At 42.8% G+C, this 26,294-nt stretch overlaps 1 protein-coding gene across 2 annotated transcripts in view; it reads right to left on the bottom strand.

Annotated features, from left to right (window-relative positions):
• TTC23 (tetratricopeptide repeat domain 23) overlaps positions 1 to 26,294 on the bottom strand; it is a 99,428-nt gene that overhangs the window by 769 nt on the left and 72,365 nt on the right. The window contains exons 8-11 of one of the 2 annotated variants that reach the window (XM_046655321.1): positions 25,490 to 25,617; positions 21,284 to 21,433; positions 7,632 to 7,754; positions 752 to 834 (exon numbers count right to left, since the gene is read on the bottom strand). In XM_046655321.1, coding sequence (XP_046511277.1) covers positions 752 to 834; positions 7,632 to 7,754; positions 21,284 to 21,433; positions 25,490 to 25,617 — 484 coding nt within the window. The remainder of the gene's footprint in view (positions 1 to 751; positions 835 to 7,631; positions 7,755 to 21,283; positions 21,434 to 25,489; positions 25,618 to 26,294) is intronic. The other variant, XM_046655322.1, reaches the window with a different exon arrangement.

The following is a 26,294-nucleotide window of genomic DNA, read 5'->3' as shown; positions in this document are numbered from 1 at the left end:
GAGCCTCAGCAGAGGAGAGTTGTGGCCCAGGAACAAAAACACAAGGTTGGTTCTCCCGCTTTCTGTTTCCTTGTGGCCATTCTCACTGAGCTGAGACAATCAACTGGTAGCTGGCTCTGCAAAGCAGAACTCAAGCAGAAAGGCTGGGCTGGGGGCCTTGCTGTCTGCTCTTCCCTGTGCTAAAGGGGCCTGGGGCCACATGATCGGCTCTGAGACAGTGCCCCCTACTGGCTGTGTCTGTGCCTGTGGTCCTTCCATGAGCACGGACTTGGCAGTCAGCCCATGGCTCTCAGAGGCACAGGCTCTGGGAGGTGGGGCACCTCCACAGCAGAGCGCAGGGCCTCTGCTCAGTGACTGAGAAAGACGTGGGGCCAGCCCCACAGGCGAAGTCAGAGGGCTCTCCGGCCCCGTCCTGACAGGCACCCCGAGAGTGAAGGGAAGCCCGAGGCAGGGCCCCAGCAGGCCAAGCTGGGGTTCTGTGCCCTGGCCCTCCAGCAGGTGAGATGACCTGCAGAGGCCAGGTCCCAGCATGTGTTTCTGACATTATTCAAAGGCTTATTTCTTCTTACTATCTGGGCAAGGGAGATATTTTACGACTGGGTTTTCAAAGGAACTGGTTTTGCATAGTTTATGGGTTATGGGAAGTCAGTTAGTAAAACTTTCCATGGAAAGTTCCACAGAACCTAACAGAAGGAGCTTTCTCTGAGATTCTGAATGGCAAAGGAAACAGTGTGAGGGGGAGCCAACTCACTTGCACAGGATGTCCATGGTGTGCTGGGTGGCCAGAGTCCTCTTGTCCTGTGGTCCATATAAGAGAGTCTGAATCCGAAGACACTGCAGAACACCAAGTAGTAGTCATGAGGTTATAAAAATGTCACTGAGAACATTCTGCGGGAAAATCAAGGCTCCCTTGAATGAGAGAAAGAATACTGCGTTCTTAGACCGCGCGTCTATGACGCAGTTCGTGTGTTCTCGGGGATCCTCCTAGCGACAGTCTGACCTTCAATTTGGATGCTCTGAGGGGTCCAGGAACAAATGTAGAGTTTTAGCACTATTTTACAGAACTCTCTGTATTTAAAAATATGTTTAAAGTAGTATTTTTAGAAAATAAAAGCAAAAACATTGGTATTGACCAGAGGATGGTCTTTAATTTCCATTTTTAAATGACCCTTGCTACACTCAGCCCAGAAAAATTGTTTTTAATGGTTTTGTTTTTTGGTAAACAAATGCTTTATCCTATATGGGCTTTCTATATTCATTACTACACAGAAATTTCTTAGGAATTAATTTATTTAGGAGTTAAATATTTAGCTTATGTATTATCCAGGGCTAGCTTTGGCTTGTTTTCTCCCTTCTGCTTAATTCTTCTGCCATTTTTGCTTGTACCAGACCAGAGGAAACTCAAGGGAAGAATAAAGATGAAAGGGGTGCCCAAAATGGTCAAAATAATGTTGAACAGGAATGAGGTGGAAGAATTTGCTTTACTAGATGTCAACACCTTTTATAAAACTATAGTAATTAAGACATTATGGTTTTCATGCAGAGATAGACACAAAGACCAGTGGAACATGGCAGAGAGCCCAATACTTGATAGATGACAGAAGTGGCCCTGAAGGCTCTGTGAGGAACAGCTGAACAGTCAATAAATGAAACTGGGACTACTGGTTTTCCAAATGGAAGAAAATAGATCCCTACTCTATACCAAACACAAAAATTAGTCCCAGACAGATTGAGGGACTAAATGTGAAATGAAAACTTGGAACTTTTAGATGAAAATATTGGAGAATATCTTTAAGGTCTTGAGGTAGGGAAATATTTCTTAGAAAGATCCAGATGAGCCAAAAGTAAAGGATTGGTAAAATTTAACTATATTAAAATTCAAAATATCTGTGCACCAAAATTCACCTTAAGAAAAGTACAAAGACAAACCAGACTGAGGGAAGACATTCACACAAGACTGAGAAAGGATTAGCATTCAGAATAAGGTAATAAGAACAACCTACCAAAAGAAAATGATCAAAAGATATAAACAGATTATTCAAAGAAATTCAAAACTAAATGGCTGACAAACATGCCTAAAGTCACTAGTAACCAAAAATGCAAACTAAAACTTCAGTGAGATTGCCCCTTCACCTATCAAATTGTGAAAATTATAGTCTGATAATGATAATACCAAGCTTTATTGAAGACATGAGGCAATGAGAACTCTTTTATATATTGATAGTGGGTGTGAAAATTGGCACAAGCACTTCGTAGAACAATTTCTAATACTTATAATGGATAAGTAAATTGTGATATATATATATAGATATATATATATGTATTGTATGATATCATACAAATTTTTGATGTGTGTATCCAATAGACGAATCTCATGATTATAAAGTAGAAAAAAGCAAATTGCAGTTGAATGCATATTATATATAATTTATATGAAGCTTAAAAAACATGTAAAACAAAACCACAGTAAAATAATAAAGAAAACATGGGAATGCTATCAAATTCAGGATAGTAGTTAACTGGAGATGGGATGGGGAAGGTTATAGAGGGGACTTCAACTGTATGGGTCACATTTTATTCCTCATATTGAATAGTGAGCTCAGATGTGTTTGTTATATTCTTCATACTTTTCTGCATATCTGAAATATTTCATAACATATTTTTATTTTTATTTATTTATTTATATTTTGGTGAGGAAGATTGGCCCTGAGCTAACAGATGTTGCCAATCTTCTTCTTTTTGCATGAGAAAGATTGTCTCTGAGCTAACATCTGTGCCTCATCTAAATCTTCCTCTCTTTTGTATATGGGATGCCGCCACAGCATGGCTTGATGAGTGGTCCCCACCTCGGATCTGAACCCACGAACCCTGGGCCGCTGAAGCGGAGCGCTTAACTACTATGCCACTGGGTTGGCTCCCCATAATATATTTTTAAAAGACTGCGTTAGTTTTTCTCCATGGTAACAGCTTGAGTCACAAAGAGTGTGAGGGTTTGGGGACTTCACACTGAAGACTGTGTTCATTCTGGTCTGCCCGCTGTTTTTCGGTCTTCAAGAAAACTAAAATGCAAGCAGCCAAAATGCTTTGTCTTTATGAGCTGTGGAAAATATCAAAACCATCTGAAGGTTTGGTTCAATCTGAGGAATTGAGGATGTGGTTCTGGAAACTGAGAAATGTGGTTTGTCTTTTGGAAGAAAGAAATGTTATTAGATAAAAATATGACAGGATTTTTTTAAATAACAGAAAATACTCACTGTTTCTTAGTTGAATTACATAACATCAAGAAGTAGTAAAGTTCGTCTGTTACTCTATTTAGTATATAATCCAAATTCTGCAAAGGCAAGGCTCCTATCCCCTCCACCCAGCAAGCCCCAGCCTGTCTGAATCCGCACTGGGGCCCTGGCCTAGGCCAGCCAACGTGCTACTCATTCCGTGGGTTTGAGCAGGATTGCTTTACTCCATGGATAGATTGTTGTGACTTTGGAAGTTTAAGAACCTTGAGAAAGTTCTGTGTTGCTTTGAGGTGAAGGAGATGGGGCCGGGTTTCTGACACCCATGACATTGATGTCAAGTCTTTCAGCACTCCCTCTTGGCACACAGCTATGGAACCTGGGTATGTCTCCCTGTCTCCTTGTTAAGGTGGTACAGCGTACTCCACACAGGCTGGCCAAGGAGGCGCTCAGAAAGCAAGAAGCAAGCGTGCTTTCCCCTCATTCCTGCTAGTCAGTGAGATCCCTCTCTCCAGGCTCACACTCCTTGCCAGAACAGACTCCATTTTCTCCCACATGGCCAGAAATGCCTCCATTCAGTGTAAAAGATCAGGTCTAATTCGACACCTACCCTAACTTCCCTGTTTACATATTTCAGCTCAAAATGAGTTCCAATGCAGCTCATTTTGAGACGAGCTGATGTCAATGTGCTTTGGAGTTAATACATTCACTGTGGCATTAGAATTTTACTGACATTATCACAATTATTTGAGACAGTCTAGGGTCTCAGTTCGCCTTGCCTTAACAGATGGCCTCCGAGATCTAAAGCTTGGAGGAATTTCCAAGGAATTTCTAAGATGGAGAAATTTCCATCCTACCCCTTTGTTTGTTGAAGCAGCTTCTCTCTGGTCCCTCATTCTCTAGGGAAAGAGACACTATTAGCTGAATATTCACAGATTCCTGAGAAGAATGACATGACAATTGACAGCGCTTATATGAATTCTCACTGGTTCTATTAACCACCTCTATTCCAGACCTTGTCTGATCATCTTCACTAGAGCATTCTGTTCACAGACGGGGTGGAGTTAGGAAAGAGCCTCACGGTTGGGCAAAGTGACTCTGTTCAATAATCAAGCCCAGAGGGAGGTGAGCCCCACCCCATCCTACCCCCAGACCTCAGTTAAGATTCTTCTATTCCTGGTATTAAGAGATTTTTTTTTAAAGGCTACTTACTGTCACTAAAGAGATTTGCCCAAAATTCTAGCTGAAGTGAGAAGAGATGTACAGTAAAGGGATGTCACCTAGGAGAGGGAAGCAGCTCCTCTGCTCTCCCTAATCCCTTTTATGATGACAGCACCTGGGGCAGCCCCACCGGGCACCAAGTCAGGGAAAAATGGTTCATCCACTAACTGAAATCATCTTCAAGAGCTGCCTTTTTAAAATAGCAAAATAACCTATTACTGACTTTCACCAGAAAATGTTTACATAGCTGTCTAACTATGTAAGAAAGCCAAATTGAATTTTTCAGTGTTTGCTGCTCTTAGCTAAATTTGCTTACTCATTTTTGTGTGAAGTAGGTATTTTCCTTCTTTTGTTAAAAACCTAGACATTGACAGAGAGAATCAATAAATGTTGATTGAACCCATTGGAGCCAGGCATTGTAAACATGTCCCTGAGCTAAGCCAAGAACTCCTCAGACCTTGACAGCCGAACCTTCTCCATCATAAACAAAGCTTTTCTGTGTTCTCCAGTCTTCCAAGGAGGACAGTGCCCTCCTGTTTGAAACCAGCCTCCAAACAGTGTTTCTCACTTTTCTTTAAGCAGACAAAAAACCTGAAATTTTGAGTATCAGTGAATTTTCGGAGCCATTATGTTGCTGTCATTCTCTTTGATTTTCTCTGCAGGGGATGGGAGAAATCTCTTGTGTTTCTGTTATTCCTTAAATACCAAACAAGGAGCTTTCCACCCCCTGCAGGAAGACAAAAGGGAACACCCGCTTTTACAGTAGCCGCCAAGCTGTCCCTAAGGGGGCCACGTTTGTCTTGCTCACCTTTGTGTCCTGGAGCCTTGCACAGTCCCTGGCACGTAAGTAGGTGCAATATTTGCTAAGTGAATGAATGATTCAACAAGTGAACAAACAGATCAACTGAGGAAATTCTTTTTTTTTTTAAAGTTTTTTAAAAATTTTTTGTTCTTCTCCCCAAAGCCCCCTGGTACGTAGTTGTATATTTTTAGTTGTGGGTCCTTCTAGTTGTGGCATGTGGGACACCGCCTCAGCGTGGCTTATTGAGGAGAGCCATGTCCACACCCAGGATCCGAACCAGCAAAACCCTGAGCCGCGGCAGCAGAGCGCAAGAACTTAACCACTCAGCCACGGGGCCGGCCCCATCAACTGAGGAAATTCTTATATGGAGCCTTAAGACATGGTCGCAGCCCAGGGCTCCAGGGACAGGTCAGCCCCAGAACCCCGTGGTAAGGAAGCCCGCTGTGGGTGCAGTGTTACCACCCTTCACCATCGTGATGTGGGCAAGGGCAGTAGCAGGAGGAGTACAGTGACCGTGGGCTGCCTTCTCTCAGGAGTCATTCCTAAAGCCAGGGTGGTTAAGACACCATCTTAAGCATTTGAGTGAACTTTTAAAGTTGTTTTTGACATGACTTTGAGTTTTGAAAGCTAGGTTTCTAAGGAGCCCAGGAGCCAAGGAAGCTGGGATAGGAGCCACGAGTTTGCTGTCTTCCCAGCTACAGCCTACCTCTGTGCCCCAGAGTCTTACCCTTCCCTGTGTGGACCTGGGGGAAGTGGCTCAGTGGCAGCTATGATGTGGAGGTTAGCCAACTCAGTATATTCTGGCTTCAGAAAACCACAACAGTTAAATACCCAAACTCACAAGGAAGCGTATTTCCTGGTTTGGGGGCGGGGTGTGTGCTATTTCTGAAAATCTGTTACACAGGGCCATTTATTTATAAAGCAGCTCTTTAGAAGTGGACTGGGGGTGCCCTGGCCGTCCCTTCCTCTCTCAACTTCCAGCCTTAGGTCCTGGAATCGCATCATAATTTCTATCGGGGAATTTCAGACAGTGAAACTGCTGATGGAATACAGCCTATTTGCTAACAGGCAGGGCGACCAGGGCGGTTTCAGTGCCAGGCTACATGACCCAACAATGGAAAACTGAGAAAGACATACTTTTTCATGCCTGGTAAGGGTCTGTGCCAGCTTGTCATGCTATTATGTGTATTTTGTCTTTATATGAAATGATAAACAAAGCCAGAGAAAGGTAAATTGTCTTCAACTATGCTAACGCTCAGGATCTGAAATCACTACTCTTCTTTACACGTTATCTGATGCTAGAGTGTGTCCGCGGAGGAGAAGTTACCCAGGACCTCATGAACTGTCTTCTGTTTTCATGTCAATTCTCAAGGCTAGTATTTAAAAAAAAACTACATCAAAGTGTGAAATGTCTTAAATGTATAGAAAAACACAAATATACTTTCATTTTCTAATCTTTACAAGGCAGGCAGAAATGATTACTTAAATGACAAACCTGGGGCACTGAAAGGACAAACCCAAACACAAGTCATCAGATAGCATTTTCCCCCAGAAACAGGTCATGTGCGGGTGGGGCTGCGTTTTCGCGAGCCGCTCAGAAACCAGCCTCGTGCTCCCTGGACCTGCATCTCCCACCATACCCACTCCTTCCTGCAGCAGGTGTTTCCTGAGGACCTGCAATAGGCCAGCGCTGTGCCCACTTCAGTGACGGAGGAGAGAATGGGCCTTGCTCTCAGGGGGTTTCCAATGTTAGCAGGGAGCCACGTATTTAAAAATATGTAAATAAACATGTCATAACAACTCACGATAAGAGCTATGGAAAGGAGAAAAGAACATGTGGCTGTGAAAGAAGAAAAGGGGTGTCAGTGGGGTAGAGGGTTCTTGGGTCTGTGAAGGCCTTTCTGAGGTGACATTCGAGTTGAGACCTGCAGGATGAGGAATCAGCCAGGTGAAGGGCACCAGGTTGTGGGGAGGTAGGGTGGGGGGGCGTCCTGGGCAAGAGGAATGGGAAGTGGTTGAGGGAGCACACCATGCATCTGTCTTTCTCTCTCTCTCACATACACACATGCACATGCGTACACACACAGACACACACACACACACAGAGCTCCCTTATCTGGAGGGCCACATATCTGAGACCTGAGGATTGCCGCACAGGTGGGTAGGAAGCCTCCCATGAGAGAAGGACAGGTAAGGTGGCACCAGGGGCGCAGGACGAGGAGGGAAATGGGGGATAAGGGAGAGAGGCAGGGAAGCCCAGGCGCTGCAACTCGCACGGCTCCTCAGAGCGGCCCTGTTCGGAAAGCTCTCCCAGGTATCTACTGAGTGCCAGCCTTGGACGCCTGGAGGTCATCCTCACCGTCTCCCTCACTCCTCACCTCTGAGTTGCCAAGTGTTGTGGGCTCTATATCCTTATCGACATCCCTCGACTCCCCCACGACTTTGCTCCATCCCCGGGCCACTGTCTTGGAGCAAGCTACCATCATCTTTCTCCAGGACAACTGCAACACAAATATTTAGAAAACAGAAGCATCAGCAGGACATGCGATTGAGAGGACTCCTGCTGGGTCCCCACATAGAGATTAAGGCTTCTTTTTTAAAGCAGACAGGCAGCTTCTCATATAAGAGCTGGACTTGCCTATTTCTGAGGCAGATAGAGCAAGGGATCTAGACCCTCTTAAAGCCGAGACTTTTGAGCAGCCTTTTCTGGGCCCACTTCCCTCATGAGATGTAGCTCAGCCGTCTGGCTCAGTCCTCGCTGAGTTGGTGCAGTCCGCACCAGCCATTCCTGACCGTCACTCTCTCTACTTGTTTAAGGTCACGCTGCGTTTCTGCAGGAGGAGATTTTTGCCTGTTCCTCCGTCCCTGGCCATCCCCTGTAAACTCAGGGTTCTGCCTCCAGCGCGGCTCCAACAAATCAGCAGACAGTCTCAGGCCAGGACGGTCTGCCAGACTCACGGTTCTGCACCTTCCAGACCTTGATGCCAATTTAGGGACTTCTAAGGCATTGTGCACTCACCGAGCCACAGTGAGAGTTCTGACGTTGGAGGAGCTCTCCACAGCAGATGCAGCCTTGGCCATGGGCAGTCTGTGTACACTACCTATCTGTGTTCTTTAAGAGACAGCAAAGGTGGGGGGCGCTGCGTGGGCTGCCGTGGTCAGGGGGCCTGACCCCAAGGAGAGCAGCTCTTCCTGGCAGCTGATGAAAGCAAGGCGGTCTGTGGCCAGGAGCCCTGGAATTCTCATTTCCATCCACCTGTAGCAGGCAAGGTGGGCTCCACCTTTTCCCCACAGAAGGTTAGGAATGGATGACCTTGATCCCTTTAACCATCAGCTCTCATTCTTATACCACAGCAACTGATACACAAAAATCAAGTAAGGAGTGCTTGAAGCATCATTAAGCACACTTCTCAACCCAAGGGCAGGATTTTTTTCATATGAAATTAATGTGATTATGACCTTCCTCTTTTTCAGAAGATTTGAAGTGGACTGCTGTAGCCCAACAGTGGGTCAGTCAAAGACAGTTAGAAAAATCAGGATCAAGGACAAGTAAGACTCTATACATGAAAACAGTGTAGGCTAACACAGGGCTCTGCGGGGACTCCAGACTTGGCTCTGGATTTCCTGGTATCCAGGGCAAGCATACATGGGAAAACACCATGTATGCTAAAGGGAAAGAAAAACTAAGTGGGCACTGATAGCACCACAGGACATGAACTGTGTATAAAGTATGGCCCTATCAGAAGGCTCTGTGTGTTTGGCTGGTTGAAGGAATGGCTGGAATACAGCCAAAGACCTGACAGTCGGTTCTCATGGTTGTGTCTTAACCCATCACCACCTAAGACCCTCCCAGGGTTGGCTTTCTCACCTACAATCTATAAATGAAAACCATTTTCCCTCGCCTTTCTTCAAATGATTCATTTTAGTAGGCTTTGGATTTCTTTCAGAAAGAGGTCACATAAAATTATGTTGTTCTTTTATGGAAATGTTTACTGTTCACAGCTATAAAGTAGTCGGGTCTTGGACCGAACCCTGAGGATGACAGTATCTAATAAGGAGGCAAGACCGAGACGGGACCCAATTCCAACTGCGCACTGTAACTGGGCCCAGGATTAGGCCTGAGATGCTACTGACCTAGGAAACAGTCTTCGCAAATTCTTTTTGGCAGCCTTTCACCTCGAAGAAAATCTTGGCAACGATGCCCATCCTAGAATCAAACCAGGTCTCTATGTTGCAAAAGCATGTGAACTTTTGCTGTGGAAATTTCCATCTGGAGCCAGCAGAATTCTCCAATTTTCCCCTGAAGGCAGATGCCTTTGAAAGACAGATCAATAATATGGTTTTCTTCTTAGTAATCCAATTCCACTGTCTGCTTTGTCTCTCGTGCCTTCCTGTTTTTCATGCCCGCAGGGCCATGCATGGGCCATTCAGCACAGGAGGGCACATCTGGAGAGGCCAGTAGTCAATGGAGCCCTGCTCCAGAGTTGAAAACTGGGGGGATGCAGCTGTTGTTGTGATAAAAACAAGAGCAGCACTTGGCTGGTAGCTTTAAAAAGCTGCTGCTGGCTCCGCAGAGCCCAGTGCTAAATACGGCATTTGAGAAAGTCCAGTTCAGCAGCAGATGTGAAAGGCAGGTTTCAAGCCCTGTGTGTGCCGTGGTGTTCATGGAGTGGCCGGCCCTGTCCTCAGCTGGGTACCCAGCGAGCAGTGGAATGAGGACTGCATGTCCCACAGCATGCACAACCTACAGAGATGTCAGATTCAACCCTTTCCTCTCTGATCCCAGCAAATGGCCAGAAAGCTTTAAATGTCAAAGCCGTTGTTTTCAGGATTGATGGTTAATGAGGCCAAAGGAAAGGAAAAAATGTCACCAACTTCCACTACAGGTTTCAGGGATGATGAAACCTGAGAGTTTCTTGAAGCTGAGCTGATGTTCAGCCCCTTGGGTGGGGGTGTGGCCCAGAGCAGTGATTTGCAACTTTCCCCCTAGAAGGTGAAATTCAGATCCCTGGGCTCCTGGACCCCTGCCCCAGGCTCTGGTTCAGAAGGCGACCCTGAGGCAGGGGGTTGAAGACCCCTGCTTGGTGCACCACTGGCATAAAGGAAAGAGGGGGGCTTTACTTAAGGGTAACCTGCCCGTAGACAATTTACGGCACTTCTAAGAGCCTCAGGCCCCTGTCTGTAAAACAGGGCTCGTAAGGTCCACCCTGCAGGTTGCTGACGGGATTAGGGATGATTATGAGCACCCCCTGTCAGCAGTAAGCCTGGCGTGGAGCATGAGGTCCGTAGTGGTGCCAGCCAGGCCCCATGGGAGCCAGCACGGAGCACATATGAAGGTTTGTGTGGCCCCTGCTCAAGTTTCCTGCGCTTCTGCTAACATCTCCCACCCTCCCTCATTCCTGGGGTCCCTCCCCTGCCTGGAGTTGAGTGGCTAGGCTGAACCCTTGGGAGAGTTTTTCCATATTTCATCTACCCTTCTCAGGGGAGAAAAGAGGAAAGGGAAGGAAAGCGGAGATTCCCAAGGGCAGGCAGCTCCCTTCTCCTCCCTCAGGTGCTCCTCAGTGGCCTGCACTGGGGCAAGGCTGGCGCTTCTCCAAGCAGCCCCACTCCCCTCGCCTCATTCCCTCCTCAGAGCAGCTGTGGAAGGGAAGGGGGCTTGGAGATGCTGTTACCTCCATTTTACAGATGAGAAGACTGAGGCCTCTTGCCTCAGTTCTCGGGGCACTCCATTGCATTCTCCACACTATCCTGACGGTGATTTAGAAAAAAACAAACTCCAAATCCAAAGTACAAATATAGACCTGTTGTGCCCTGCTTAAAATTCCCTCAGCAGCTCGCAGCTGCTTAGAGCGAGGTTTGGAAAACATTTTCTGCAAAAGACCAGATAGTAAATATTGTAGGCTTTGCAGACCAAGAGGCAAAAATTGAGGCCACTCTGTAGGTAAGTACCATGAACTTATGTAACAAGAGAGAAAACAAATTTCCACAAACTTTTATAGATGAAATTCAAAATATAACAATAATGATGAGTGCAGTTTTTTTTGTAATCTAGTTCTACTAAAGAGAAGAATGGATTTCCTTTTCAGAGGAGGGGGATAACATTTCACTCAGTTGGGTTCAAAGTTAGTGTTCCCCACCATCAAATCAATATGTGATCATCTGTAAAATGAGTACAGATTTTATGATCTGTAAAGACAGTTTCTAACTTGGGGCCATACAAAAACAGGCAGTGGGTTCGACTGGCCTGCAGGCCGCCATTTGGGACCCTTGTTTAAAGGATGAAGTCTCAGCCCCTTAGCTTGGCCAACACGGCTGCAGGGACTTGCCCCTATGTCCTTCCCAGGTGTTCCCCCAACAGATAGTCAGCCCCAACTGCTTTGTGCTTCTTAAACGGGCTTTGCTCTCTCACCCCTGAGCCCCCTCTTCATCCCCTTTCCAACCTGGGCAATCCCGTCTCTGGCTATCCTCTTTTTCAGGACTACTTATCTAGACACCTTCCCTAAACTCTTTCCCTCCCATAGATCCCAGTAGGGACCTGTAGCACAGACCTTAGCACATAATGTCGATGTTTGCAGTCTGTAATTCCCACGCTGGCCTGAGACACTCCTACGGGAAGGGGCTGCTACACGCCTATTGTACTCACTGCATATGCTCCAAAAATAGGGAGGGGCTCTAGTGACCCTGTCGGAGGTCTTCTGACTATGGGACTATGTTTCCTGTACCACCTCCATCCCAGGGATCCCACTGCCTTAGAGCCACCATGTTCTTACACCCTACCACACCCCTGGCCTTAGCTGACTGATCCAGGGTGGGCAGCAGATTCAAGCCAGGCCTATCAGCCTTTCCCTGAGAGCTTTCAAGCTGTGATTGAGAAAAGGCATGGGGATAGGAAGTAAAATTCTGGAGGGCTGGCAGCCATGATCTCCATCTCGAGGGGAGACACTGCCACGAGAGAGGAGGAGGAGGATGTGCAGAGAGAAGCAGGCAGATGCTGCTTTATACCTGAGCTAGTTTGAGTTGTATTCCCTCAGCGGCAACCCAAAAACTCCTACTATCCTGATCTTGGCATTCTCCCCACTGTGCCACTGGTTTCTAAACCTCTTTAAAGCATAGGAAGCCCCTGTTCAAACAAAATCTTACTCGGAAGCCTAAAATGTTAAATAGATGGAGTGTAGAATAGACTGCCCAATATGGACTGCCCGACAACTCCTAGTTTGGCAATCAAGGCTGAGACACTCATCCTTTCAGCCTCAGTTTCCCTCTTTGTAAAAAACAGAGCGTAGAGGTACCCAACTCTTAGGGTTGCTGCAGTGTTTAAATAGGTTAAATATTTGTACATATGTAAATCATTTAACACAGAGTCAGGGATATAAGAATCACTCAATAGGCATTAGCTATTATTATATGGAAATAGGTGATGGAGCAAAACAGCAACTGCCATCTTCAGCTTCTCTTCTCACCTCTTCTTTCACCATAAAGTCTTTGACACGTGTAATGTTTAAATTACCTGAAATGATTGCTTTTATATACATCTTCTTGGCTAGACTGAAAAGTCTCACAAAGACAAGAAGCATATTTGTCTTGGTCATTGTTTTTTCCCAGGTCTGCCTAGCACAGTAACTGGCCCCTAGAAGGTGCCTAATGACTATTTGCTGACTAGCTAATAATAGACATATGTGTTATCTCATTTAAAAATAGGCACCACACATGGTGCCTTTTGCAGCAGAATCAGAAAAGTCATAAGAAGAGAAAAAGGCTTGACTCATGGGACAGCCTACTCAGAACTAAAGTTAATTCTTTTGGGTCTAGTCAGTTATATTACTTAGAGATTCTCAGGTTTTCCCCATTTTAAAACCAATTAAGGTAATAAAAACTCAACATGACAGAACTTATGAGATACATTGAAAGCAACAATATGAGGCTAAACACTTAGCCTAAAACACTTAAATTAATAAAAATGAAAACAAATGAGTTAAATTCCAAACTCAAAATGATAGAAAAAGAGTCCAACAAAGTAAAACAAAATAAGTCACAAGGAAAGAAATAATAAAGATAAAATCAGAAATTATGAATTAGAGAATAGGAAGTCAAGTAACCTATGGAATTAAAATCCTGGTTCTTTGGGAAAATTAACAAAACAGACAAACAACTAACTCAGTGAAGAAAAAAGTGAGAAAATCCAAACATAAAATTAAGAAATTACAATGGGAAAATCATTATTAAAAAAGTAGAAATTTTTAAAATTCATAAGCCTACTTTGAAAGTATGCAAATCAATCTGAAAATATAAGTGAGACAGATAATTTCCTAGAAAAATACAGTTTACCAAAATGACTCCATTAAAGATAGAAAGCTTCAACAGACCAATTTTTTGTAGAAGAAATAGAGAAAATTGTCAAGGAATTTACCCACAAAAAAGCACCAGGACTAAAGAGTTTCACAGGAGGTACAAACCTTCAAAGACTAGATAGTTTTAATGCTGCAAAAATTCTTTCAGTGCATAGAAAATAAAAGTAAACTTCCAAATTATTTTTATGAAGCAAATATAACATTGATACTTAAATAAACATCACTTACAAAAATCCTAAAATAAATATTAGCAAACAGAATCAACATCATGTTAAGAAAATAATTCAATATGACTAAGGGGATTTATTCCAGGATTGCACGTTTGGTTCAATGATATAATAAAAGAACTCCATATTAAATGATTTAAAAAGAATCATCTGATTATCTCCATTGATGCTGAAAAAGGCTTTGATAAAATCCAACACTTATTTTTAATTAAAAAAAACTCAAGAAAATAGAAATTGATAGATACTTCCTTAACTTGATAAAATACATAAACTTTAGTCTTAAAGCCAGCATCTACTAAATGAAGAATGACTAGAGGCATTTCCACTAAAATCAGGAACAAGGCAAAGATGCCTATTATCTCACTACTATTTATTACTGTAATGGAAGTATGAGCCAATGCAATTAGATAAGAGAAATCAGTTAGAGTCATAAGAATTAGAAAACAAAAAGTAAAACTATTCTCAGATGATCTAAAAGTATACTTGAAAGACCTGAGAGAATCAATACTCAAATTAACTAAAGCAAGAAAAGAATTAAGCAAGCTAGCAGAATATGAAATTAACGTAGAGAAACCTATAGTCTTCATATATATAAAAATAACTAATCAGAAGATTAATAGTGGATAAAACTCCATTTACAATAGTATTAAAGAAGATAAAATGCTTAGAGGTCAGTCTAATAAGAAATGTGCAAAACCTATATAAGGTACATTTTTAAATGTGCTTGAATGATACGAAAGTAGATATGAACAAATATAAAGACATCCCTTGTTCTTGGGTAAAATGACTCAAGATCAGAAAGATATCAGTTTTCCAGTTCATTTACAAATAATACAATCCTCCTATGGAACTAGACAAGTTGATACTAAAATTTACGTGAAAAATAAACATGGAAGAAGATCTAAAAAACCTGACATTCTAGAGGGAGAAAAACCATGAAGGGCACCTAGTCCCGCCAGATATTAAATCATGCTATGAATCTCTATAATTAAAACAATGAGGTCCTGACATTTGAATAAGCAAAGAGATCAGAGGAATAGAACAGAAATCCAGAAATAGACTCAAGTACATATGGAACTGTAGTACATGATGAAGACGTTATCTCAAATCACAGGAGCATAGACAGGATCTTTAGTGAAATGGTGCTGGACAATTGGGTAGGCATTTGGAGAAAAGATAACATTAGATCCATACTTCACACCATCCACACAAATAAACTCCAAATTTAAAAAGAAATAAATACAAAAGTACTAGAAGAACACACAGAAGAATTCCTGTAGAAACTGGGTGTACAGAAAGAGAGCACAACAAAATAAAAGACTGATAAACTACACTACATAAAAATTAAAAATTATTTGTATGGTAAAAAATAATTGATAATTCATTTGAAAATATAAGTGTATAGGATGACTATTATATTTTTTACCCAAAAACTGTTAGGTTAGATTAACTGTAAAAGTGATATCATCTTGGATGTCAGTGACATGGCGGAGTGAGCTTGCCTGGGACTCTCTCCCCTCTAAATTACAAACAAAAGGAGCAACTGAATTCCAACCAAAAAATCCTAATAACACACAGATCGTCAGAGACCCACAGCAGCCAAACAACGGAGGGCAGAGAGGCTAGAGCCACCCTCAGAGGAGCTGGAATGGGGTAAGAGAGAACTTTTCTCCCTCCCCTAGAGACTGGGATCGCTGCCACGGGTGAGGGAAGGAGCAGGGGAGGGGCCACGCATCCCCGGGATCGTCCAGGCCTCCTACAAACCTGTGGAGCGGAAACTCTCTAACGGGAAAGCTTTCGCATGGGGGGACCCAATCAAGCCAAGGCCCCAGGACAACAGAGAGCGAGAGCTGATTGGAATCCAGGTCTGCACGTGAGAGAAAATGCCCCTCCACCCCCAACCTGCGCTGAGTGCCACCATTGTGGCAGAAGGTGGAGGGCTCACAACGCGTGGCTCTTGACCCCTATCTTGTGGCGACAGGCTGTAACTGTAACTGAATAATAGCATTATGTGCAAAAACCACTCCTCTACCATTCAGCAATTTATAAAAGCTCCAGTCCAAAAGGAAAACAATAAGAACACAGAATTATGTCCTGAGGACTTGGAAATAGGGAAACTAAGTGAAAATGAGTTCAGAATAGCTATCATCAAAATACTCAATGAGGTAAAGGGAAATATAGAGAAACAAGTCAATGAGTTCTGGAGTTACTTCACAAAAGAGATTGAAACTATAAAGAAGAATCAATCAGAAATACTAGAGATGAAAAATACAATGGATCAGATAAAACAGAATACGGATTCCCTGAATGCCCGTGTAGACACCATAGAGGAGCAAATTAGCATAATCGAAGATAGACAGGCTGAATGGCTCCAGAAAGAGGAAGAAAGAGAACTAAGAATTAAAAAAACTGAAGAAAATCTCAGAGAAATAGCTGACTCAATGAGAAAATGCAACTTAAGAATCATCGCAATACCTGAGGGTGTGGAAAAGGAAAATGGAGCAGAAAGTGTGCTCAATAACATGATAGCAGAGAACTTCCCAAATCTAGGGATTGAGAGAGAAATGTGTGTGCAGGAAGCTTTCAGATCTCCTAGATTTTTTCAATGTAAAAAGACCTACTTCAAGGCATATAGTAGTAAAAATGGCAAAAATGAATGACAAAGAAAGAATACTCAGGGCAGCAAGGCAGAAGAAAATAACCTACAAAGGAACCCCTCTCAGACTTTCAGCAGATTTCTCTACAGAAACCTTACAAGCTAGGAGAGAATGGAATGACATATTCAAAACTTTAAAGGATAAAAATCTTCAGCCAAGAATACTCTATGCAGCAAAAATATCCTTCAGATATGAGGGAGAAATTAAATCCTTTCCAGACAAACAAAAGCTAAGGGACTTTGTAGCCACAATACCTCCACTATAAGAAATCCTCAAGAAGGCTCTCATACCTGAAAAAAGAAAAAAAGGGAGAAAGGGGTCACAAAACACAGAGTAGGGAGACTAATAGATAGAACCAGAATAGGATAGTAAATATTCAACTATAGCAATAGGATAAAGAGAAGGAAATCACCAAAGCAAAGACAATCTTATCGCCCTAACCACAAACTCACAACACAAGTTGGAATAAGAGATGAAAATAATAATTTAGGAGTGGAGGAGGAAAGGGATTGAATCAGTTCAGGCTAAGGAAGTAAGAGGCCACCAAAAAATGGACTATGTTATGCATGAGGTTCTGAATACAAACTGCAGGGTAGCCACTAAACTAAAAAACAGAACAGAGACACAAAACATAAATAAGGAAAAAGCTAAAAAACCCAGCATAAGAAATTGCAGAAGTCAATGGGTAGGCTAAAACACACAGGATGAGAAACAAAGGAAACACAGGAAAACCGGAAAATGAACGGCAAAATGATAGCATTAAGCCCTCATGCATCAATAATCACCCTCAATGTAAACGGATTGAACTCTCCAATAAAAAGACACAGAGTGGCAAGATGGATTAAAGAACAAGATCCAACAATTTGTTGCCTCCAGGAAACACACCTCAGCTCCAAGGACAAACACAGGCTCAGAGTGAAGGGGTGGAAGACAATACTCCAAGCTAATAGCAAACAAAGGAAAGCAGGTGTCGCAATACTTATATCAGACAAAACAGATTTCAAGACAAGGCAGGTAAAGAGAGACATACAGGGCCAATACATAATGATCAAAGGGACACTTCATCAAGAAGAAATAACACATAAATATCTATGCACCCAACACAGGAGCACCAAAGTTCATAAAGCAACTATTAACAAACCTAAAAGAAGATATCAAAAATAACACAATAATAGTAGGGGACCTCAACACCCCACTCACATCAATGGACAGATCATCCAGACAGAAAATCAACAAGGAAACAGTGGAGCTAAAGGAAAAACTAAAACAGTTGGACTTAATAGACATATATAGAACACTTCATCCAAAAACAGCAGAATACACATTCTTCTCAAGCACGCATGGGACATTCCGAAGGATAGACCATATGTTGGGAAATAAGGCAAGCCTCTACAAATTTAAAAAATCTGAAATAATAACAAGCATCTTCTCCAATCACAAGGCTATAAAGCTAGAAATTAATTACAAGAAAAAAGCTGAGAAAGGCACAAAGATGTGGAGACTAAACAATATGCTATTGAAGAAGCAATGGATCATTGAAGAAATCAAAGAAGAAATCAAAAAACTACCTGGAGACAAATGAAAATGATAACATGCCCTAGCAACTCATATGGGATACAGCAAAAGCTGTATTAAGAAGAAAATTCATCGCAATACAGGCACATCTTAAGAAACAAGAAAAATCCCAAATCAGCAATCTTAAACTACACCTAACTGAATTAGAGAAAGAAGAACAAACAAAGCCCAAAGTCAACAGAAGGAGAGAAATAATAAAAATCAGAGCAGAAATAAATGCTATTGAAACAAAAAAGGCAGTAGAAAGGATCAATGAAACAAGGAGCTGGTTCTTTGAGAAGATAAATAAAATTGATAAACCCCTAGCCAGACTTAAAAAGAAAAAAAGAGAGAAAGCTCAAATAAACAAAATCAGAAATGAAAGAGGAGAAATAACAACAAACTCCACAGAAATACAACAGATTATAAGAAAATACTATGAAAAACTATATGCCAACAAAATGGATAACCTAGAGGAAATGGATAAATTCTTGGATTCCTACAATCTCCCAAAGCTTAGTCAAGAAGCAGCAGACAATTTGAACAGACCAATCACAAGGAAAGAGATTGAAACAGCAATCAAAAGCATCCCAAAGAATAAAACCCCAGGACCAGATGGCTTTCCTGGGGAATTCTACCAAACTTCCAGAGAAGATTTAATATCTATCCTTTTCAAGCTATTCCAAAAAATTAGGGAGGATGGAACACTTCCTAAAATGTTCTATGAGGCCAACATCACACTGATACCAAAGCCTGACAAGGACAGCATGAAAAAGGAGAACTACAGGTCAATATTGCTGATGAACATAGATGCAAAAATTCTCAACAAAATTTTGGCAAATCAAATGCAGCAATTCATCAAAAGGATCATACATCATGATCAAGTGGGATTCATACCAGGGACACAGGGATGGTTCAACATCTACAAATCAATCAACGTGATACACCACATCAACAAACTGAGGAATAAAAACCACATGATCATCTCAGTAGATGTACAGAAAGCATTTGACAAGATCCAACAGCCAATTATGATAAAAACTCTGAAAAAAATGGGGAGAGAAGGGAACTACCTCAAACAGGAACAAGACAAGGATGCCCTCTATCACCACTCTTATTTAACATAGATTGGAGGTTTTGGCCAGAGCAATTAGGAAAGAGAAAGGAATAAAAGGAATCCAAATAGGGAAGGAAGAAGTGAAACTCTAGCTGTTTGCATACAATATGATCCTATAAGTAGAAAACCCCAAAGAATCCAATGGAAAACTTTTAGAAATAATCAACAACTACAGCAAAGTTGCAGGGTATAATAACAATTTACGTAAATCAGCAGCATTTCTATACTCTAATAATGAACTAACAGAAAAAGAACTCAAGAACACAATACCATTCACAATCGCAACAAAAAGAATAAAATACCTTGGGGTGAATTTAACTAAGGAAGTGAAAGACCTATACGACAAAAACTACAAGGCTTTTCTGAAAGAAATGGATGACAACATAAAGAGATGGAAAGACATTCCATGTACTTGGATTGGAAGAATAAACATAGTTAAAATGTCCATTCTACCTAAAGCAATCTACAGATTCAATGCCATCCCAATCAGAATCTCAATGACATTCTTTACAGAAATAGAACAAAGAATCCTAAAATTCATATGGGGCAACAAAAGACCCTGAATTGCTAAAGCAATCCTGAGAAAAAAGAACAAAGCTGGAGGCATCACAATCCCTGACTTCAAAACATACTACAAAGCCATAGTAATCAAAACAGCACAGTACTGTTACAAAAACAGGTGCACAGATCAACGGAACAGAATTGAAAGCCCAGAAATAAAACCACACATCTATGGATATCTAATCTTTGACAAAGGAGCTGAGGGCATACAATGGAGAAAAGAAAATCTTTTCAACAAATGGTGCTGGGAAAACTGGAAAGCCACATGTAAAAGAATGAAAATTGACCATTCTTTTTCACCATTCACCAAAATAAACTCAAAATGGATCAAAGACCTAAAGGTAAGACCTGAAACCATAAGGCTTCCAGAAGAAAATGTAGGCAGCACACTCTTTGACATCAGTATCAAAAGGACCTTTTCAGACACCATGTCTTCTCAGACAAGGAAAACAACAGAAAGAATAAACAAATGGGACTTCATCAGACTAAAAAGCTTCTTCAAGGCAAAAGAAGACAGGATTGAAACAAAAAAACAGCCCACTAACCGGAAAAAAATATTTTCAAACCATACATCTGACAAAGGGTTAATATCCATAATACATAAAGAACTCACACAACTCAACAACAAAAAATCAAACAACCTGATCAAAAAATGAGCAGGAGACATGAACAGACATTTCTCCAAAGAATATATACGGATGGCCAATAGGCACATGAAAAGATGTTCATCATCACTGATCATCAGGGAAATGCAAATCAAAACTACACTAAGATATCACCTTACACCCATTAGAATGACAAAAATAACCAAAACAAATAGTAACAAATGTTGGAGAGGTTGTGGAGAAAAAGGAACCCTCATACACTGTTGGTGGGAATGCAAACTGGTGCAGCCACTATGGGAAACAGTATGGAGATTCCTCAAAAAATTAAAAATAGAACTACTATATGATTCAGCTATCCCACTACTGCGTATCTATCCAAAGAGCTTGAAATCAGCAATTCCAAAAGTCCCATGCACACCAATGTTCATTGCAGCATTATTTACAATAGCCAATACATGGAAGCAACCTAAGTGCCCATCAACAGATGATTGGATAAAGAAGATGTGGTATATACACACATTGGAATACTACTCAGCCGTAAAAAAGAACAAAATTGTCCCATTTGCAACAACACGGATGGACCTTGAGGGAATTATGTTAAGTGAAATAAGCCAGATAGAGAAGGACAATCTCTGTATGACTCCACTCATATGAGGAATTTAAAATTGCAGACAAAGAGAACAGATTAGTGGCTACCGGGGTAAAGTTGGGGTGGGGGGTGGGCACAAAGGGTGAAGGGTGCACTTACAACACGACTGACAAACAATAACGTATAAGTGAAATTTCACAAGATTGTAACCTATCATTAACTCAATAAAAATTCAAAAAGAAGTGATATCATCTTACCTAAATAAGCCACTTATGAAGTTTCATTTAAAAAGAGCTTGGTAGAAGGAGAGAAACTGACCCGTAGGGAAGGAGGGTCAGCTTTTCTCTGCATTATGACTGGCTCCAGCTTTACCTTCTTCAGTTTCCTGTGGGCCCCGCTGTGGTTCCCCTGCGCCAGGTCGGCCCTGCCCAGGAGCTGGTATGTCTCTGCCACCTCGGGACTGAGATCGCCAAACACCCCCACTTTAGCTTCCAGGGACTCTCTCTGGATCGAGCTTGCTCTCTGTGAAAGGAACAAAAAGCTGTCTGGTGATAAAATTCAAACGCTGATAAAAATCAATGCCTCTTAGAAAAATGATGTAACTGATGTGTATTTTCACTTTTTAGGGGAATGAGTTTGGGTAGACTGTCTCATGAGTGGCACCTATGTTCCTCTGGTTAAATAGGAAACAGGAATAACATACATGGGAGAAAAAGGTGTGAACTATGAAGAGAGAATGCATAAAGGATCCCTGGAGAAGAAGTCACTTCAGACATCACAGGAATCCATTTTAGTTTAGTAAGAACAAAAGCTAACGTGTCTCATGTCCTTTGGTGTCAAGAACAGTGCTAAACAGTTTACCTGTGTGAGCTCACTTAATTCTGTCTCCTTTAGATAAGTGCAGTTGTAATCCTGATTTGACAGAGGAGGAAACTGAGGCACAGAGCAGTCAAGAAACTTGCTCAGAGCCAGATGGGTCATCAATGGTAGAGCTAGGATCTGAATCTGGCCAGTAATTTTAATCTTATTTGGATGCTGGTTCTTCCCGCTCTGTGCACAGTGATGTTTTCACAAAAGTGGAAACCATAGTTTCCTGGCTAGTTATCTACTCACAGAACATCCAGAACATACTCCAGGGTTTTCTATTTCTCATAGGAAACAATTTAGGAAATCAAAAGAAACATTCTAACGTGATTAAAAAATTAAATATATTTGACACTTTGTTTGGTTTGTCTGATTTATTTATACCATGGAATAAAAACATGAGTTGGTTAGAAACCAATATCTTCTGATATTAATCTCTTCAGTCAGACACCAAGATATAGAGAGGGAAAACCCTGTGTGATGACCTCCCACATTTCTCCTGAAATTCTTCCAGGATCTTCTACATGAAAGCACCATGGCAGCTGCAGAACACGAACACTGAATTCAATGGCTAAATAATGCAGGACCCAGCGAAGGAGCCTTCCCCACTGCCCAGGCCTGGAGGTATCCTGATAGCACTCCACAGACACGAGGAGCTAGCAAGGACTTTACTCCTTTTATTGGTAATAATATGGTTAGGTGCTGGCAGTGGGCTGGGGGAACCACAGCAAAGGTGGTAATGAGGCAGAAACAGTTTCTTAGGTGGAAAGAGGAACTGCTGAAGGGGTGGAGAAATTGTGTAACTTGCGAGGTGTGTGACCCACCTCAGTACATGAGGGACTTACCTGATGCTAAAGCCCGCTATGCCCAGGGTACCATGTCTGCCCTCTGCATCTGTGAGCAAGGACCTGACTTGGTGCAAGTGTTAGGGTTGGTAGCTTTTCCGTGGGACTTTGTTGTCAGGCTTTGAGGAGCCAGTGATGGAAAGAAGAGCCAGACTGCTTTTCCTAAATGAAGCTTTCAATGCCCTTTACAGCCTGAACAGGGAAACTAGAGATGGATGTGCACAAACTTGAACAGCCAGTCGAGATGGCAATGGAAGAGAGGCCACAGGGGTTTAGAGCAAACAGACTGTGTCAGCCTCTGAGAGCTGGAAAAGCTTAACGGAGAGGAGTAAAGAATAAACAGGACTTCGGTGGGCTGAGAAGAGGGCAGAGGAAACTGGGACCACAGGCACAAAGTGGGAGAAGCACATGGCATGTTCGGGGCCAGTGAGCAGACTAATCTGAGTGCAGCAGAGAAACCAGGGAGCGAGCAGAGGCCGCTGAGGCGGGAGTCACAGGCTGGGCTGGGGGTGGAGGGCCTTCGTGTCAGCCTGACTAGTGTAGATTTTCTGATGGGTTAAGAAGTCAGAGGAGGCTCTTGAGCAGCAGAGAGGTACAACTAGAAGATAAACCAACACAGAGTATCTTAACCTGTGGCAGAGAGACCTTCAATTGCATTTTACCATAAAAGGCATTTTCCTCCCCAAAGATCACCTTCCTGTTGGTGTAGGATTCTAGCCCACGTGTAGGCTGTGGATCACCTCTGGGGTGGTCTGAACACAGTCCCATGCTCATGCTTGGGACTGTCCTCAGGCCCAGCCCTTGTCGGCTGACTCCTGCTAGAACCCACAGTGAGAGGTCTGCAACCAAGGGTGAGCACAACTCAAGGTTGCCACGTTCGGTTGGGCGGGTTGTGCCATGAGCAAGGGCGCCTGGCAGGAGAATGAGGAGGGCTGAAATTCAGCCTGTGTTCTGCTCTCCAAGCAATGTGCTCCAGCACAGGCTGCATCTACCTGAGGAAGAGGTAGCTTTTTCTATTCTTACAAGGGCACTGGAAGGGCTGGCAGGGGCCCTAGAATGAAAAGAGCTGGTTTTCTAAAATCTCCAAGGATGGCCTGGGGGAGTAAGGTACATCTTTAGATCAACACCACTGATTTGGGTGATGTGGGGAAGGGCGGTGGGGTGTAGCATCGGTGACAACAGACATCAGGGCAGGAAGCCACACAGGAACCGGGGAGTGACGGATGCCCTGCAGTAGCCAGAGCAGTCAGGCAGCCCACAGCCCAGCATCCATCCACCCATCTGCTCCTCATTTCTTCCACCAGCAAGAGGGTCCTTGCACTTGTGGAATTCGGTCTAGTCAGGGGAGAGACAGTAAACATCCACATTTTTACTTACAAATATATAATTATATCAAATAGGATTCTATGAGGAAGAATAATGAGGAGAATCTAGTGAAAACTGGGGAGAGGAATCAGGCAAGCTGATGAGTCCTGAAGGATGGATCTGCATTAGCCAGGGGCCGAATGGAGAAGAGCCTTCTAGCAGCAGGAGACAAAAGCTGGCACTGCCGGGAAGTGTGGATTAGAAAAGGCCAGTGTGGCCAGAAAATGGATCGGGGGAGGGGGCAGAAGTGAGACTGGCAATGTCAGCAGAATCCAGATCATGCAAGGTATTGTGGGCCAAATGGGACTCTGGTTTATCTTAGGGGCACTGAGAAGCCACTGGAGTATTTTACAAATGGGGTTCACTGAGCCGACCTGCTTTTTGAAAAGCTCATGGTAGCTTCCTTGTTCAGAATGGATTAGGAAAGGGCAGGAGTGGAAGCAGCAGCTGGGGGCGTGGAGTTTGTTAGAGTGGTCCAGGCAGAGGACGATGATGAGTGGAGGTGGAGCTGGTGGCCAATAGATGGATTCAAGGTGCATTTTGGAGGTGAAAATGACGGAATGAGCTGGAAGGGGTGAGACAGGACGGGAGCAGACTTCCTCCCAGACTTCTGACCTGAGCATTCCCATAGAACTTCTAGAGATGCGCTAGAATCTGAGGCCCCTGGAAAGCCCCTCTCTACTTGCTTGGGTGATCCAGAAAAATATGGAAACTCCATTTGTTATTGTTACTGTAGCTCTACTTTGGCCTGAGGAACATGGGTGCATCCAGATTAAAAACTCTGTTCCTTAAACTCCATCAATTGAGACAGGAGTGGGAGATTAAGGGTTAGGGAAGAAGATCTACAGAAGAGCAAAGGAAATGAAAAGGTTTTCATCTCAAGTACTTGCTGTGATAGGTTAGAGTTGAAAAAAATATATATATAGATGTTCTATAGAAATCAAGCCACAGCATGTGGCTTTCTGGTAGCTGTTGGGCTTTGCACGGAATAAGTTCCCAAGGGTTTAATTACCAATAAAACATCAACTGTGGGTCTTGTTCCTTTTTGTAAGCCATGGAAAGCATGCCTGTATGGTTCAATGGCAAAAGACAGTGAGCTGTAACTTCTGTGCTGTGTATCTAATTCTCATTAGATATGCAAATTCCATGCATTATCCAAAATAAGGAGGGAGGAACTAGACACACTAACTGCTCCCCTCTATTCCAGCCAGAACAGAAGGCTTCCATAAGCAGGGTCTGTCCACTGGGTTCTCAAAGTTTCTACTCCTTTGGGATCCTTTGTGGGTGAACACGACATCTACAGTCTCATAAACAGTTTTCATTTCCCAAGAGCAAGTATCTGAGAGTGGCCACGTGGCCTACTTATCTGTGTCCCTGTGGAGCCTGGCACTTGCCTTGTACATAGTAGATGTCTAATGGCTGCTTGCAGAGTGAAGTAGCCCTTTGGGTATGAACTGGGCCACCCGTGTAAATAACTAGTCAACTGTGGTCCAAACTCACTTACCTCTTCTTGTCCAATGACTTGCAGAAAATGGCAATATTCATCTTGAATTGAAAGAAATTTGGCTTTACCCATCCCTTCGGCATCCTTAAGTTTAGCCATGCTCTCTTGAAAATACTGCTCAGCCACATCTGAAGAAAAACACCATATCAACTTTGAAAACTGCTCACAGATTTGAAATGGAAACAGAATAAATATGCTTTTAGTGGCAGTGAAACTACTTGAAAATAATAAGCATTAGGACAAGAGAACCTAGTTAAGGAAACTCTTTTGCTCACTAATCTGCCTGTTTTATCACAATAGGTTAGGTCTCAGAAAGATACAGCAATTTACTTCCCTCGGTTTTCATATGTCTCAGCTCGCCTGGTGATATAGTAAGCAAAGTTAATGCAACCGGGGAACTTCCCCCAAGACCTGAATGTGTCGGTAAGTTTCCAGGTTGAATAACAATTAATTCTTCCTAAAACTTTGGTTGCTCCCCTCTGAGGTTAGGGTTGTAGCTCAACACAAGTGGGTTGAACTGAAGTCCCCTGCTCATCTCTTTCAAAGGGGGTCTGTCCACTGCCAGCCCGGCAGATGGATTTCTAGAGTATTACTCACATTTCTCTCGGGGGAGGAGAAAATTCTACCACACAGAAAATGTGACATCTCTTTCCTCATGGCTGACTCGTGGAAGAAAACATTACAGATTTAATGCTCAGACTATGTATTAACTTTGGCTATTTGATAATCTGATAACAGCAAATACGGGGATGATGTGGCATTTATTTTGTTGATTCTAAAGGCATTACAGAGATGAACATTCCAT

Source organism: Equus quagga, chromosome 2 (assembly GCF_021613505.1).
Source record: "Equus quagga isolate Etosha38 chromosome 2, UCLA_HA_Equagga_1.0, whole genome shotgun sequence".
In the NCBI taxonomy this organism is placed as follows: Eukaryota; Metazoa; Chordata; class Mammalia; order Perissodactyla; family Equidae; genus Equus; species Equus quagga.
The sequence above is the reverse complement of the archived record's forward strand: the minus strand, read 5'-3'. Positions and strand labels throughout refer to the sequence as shown.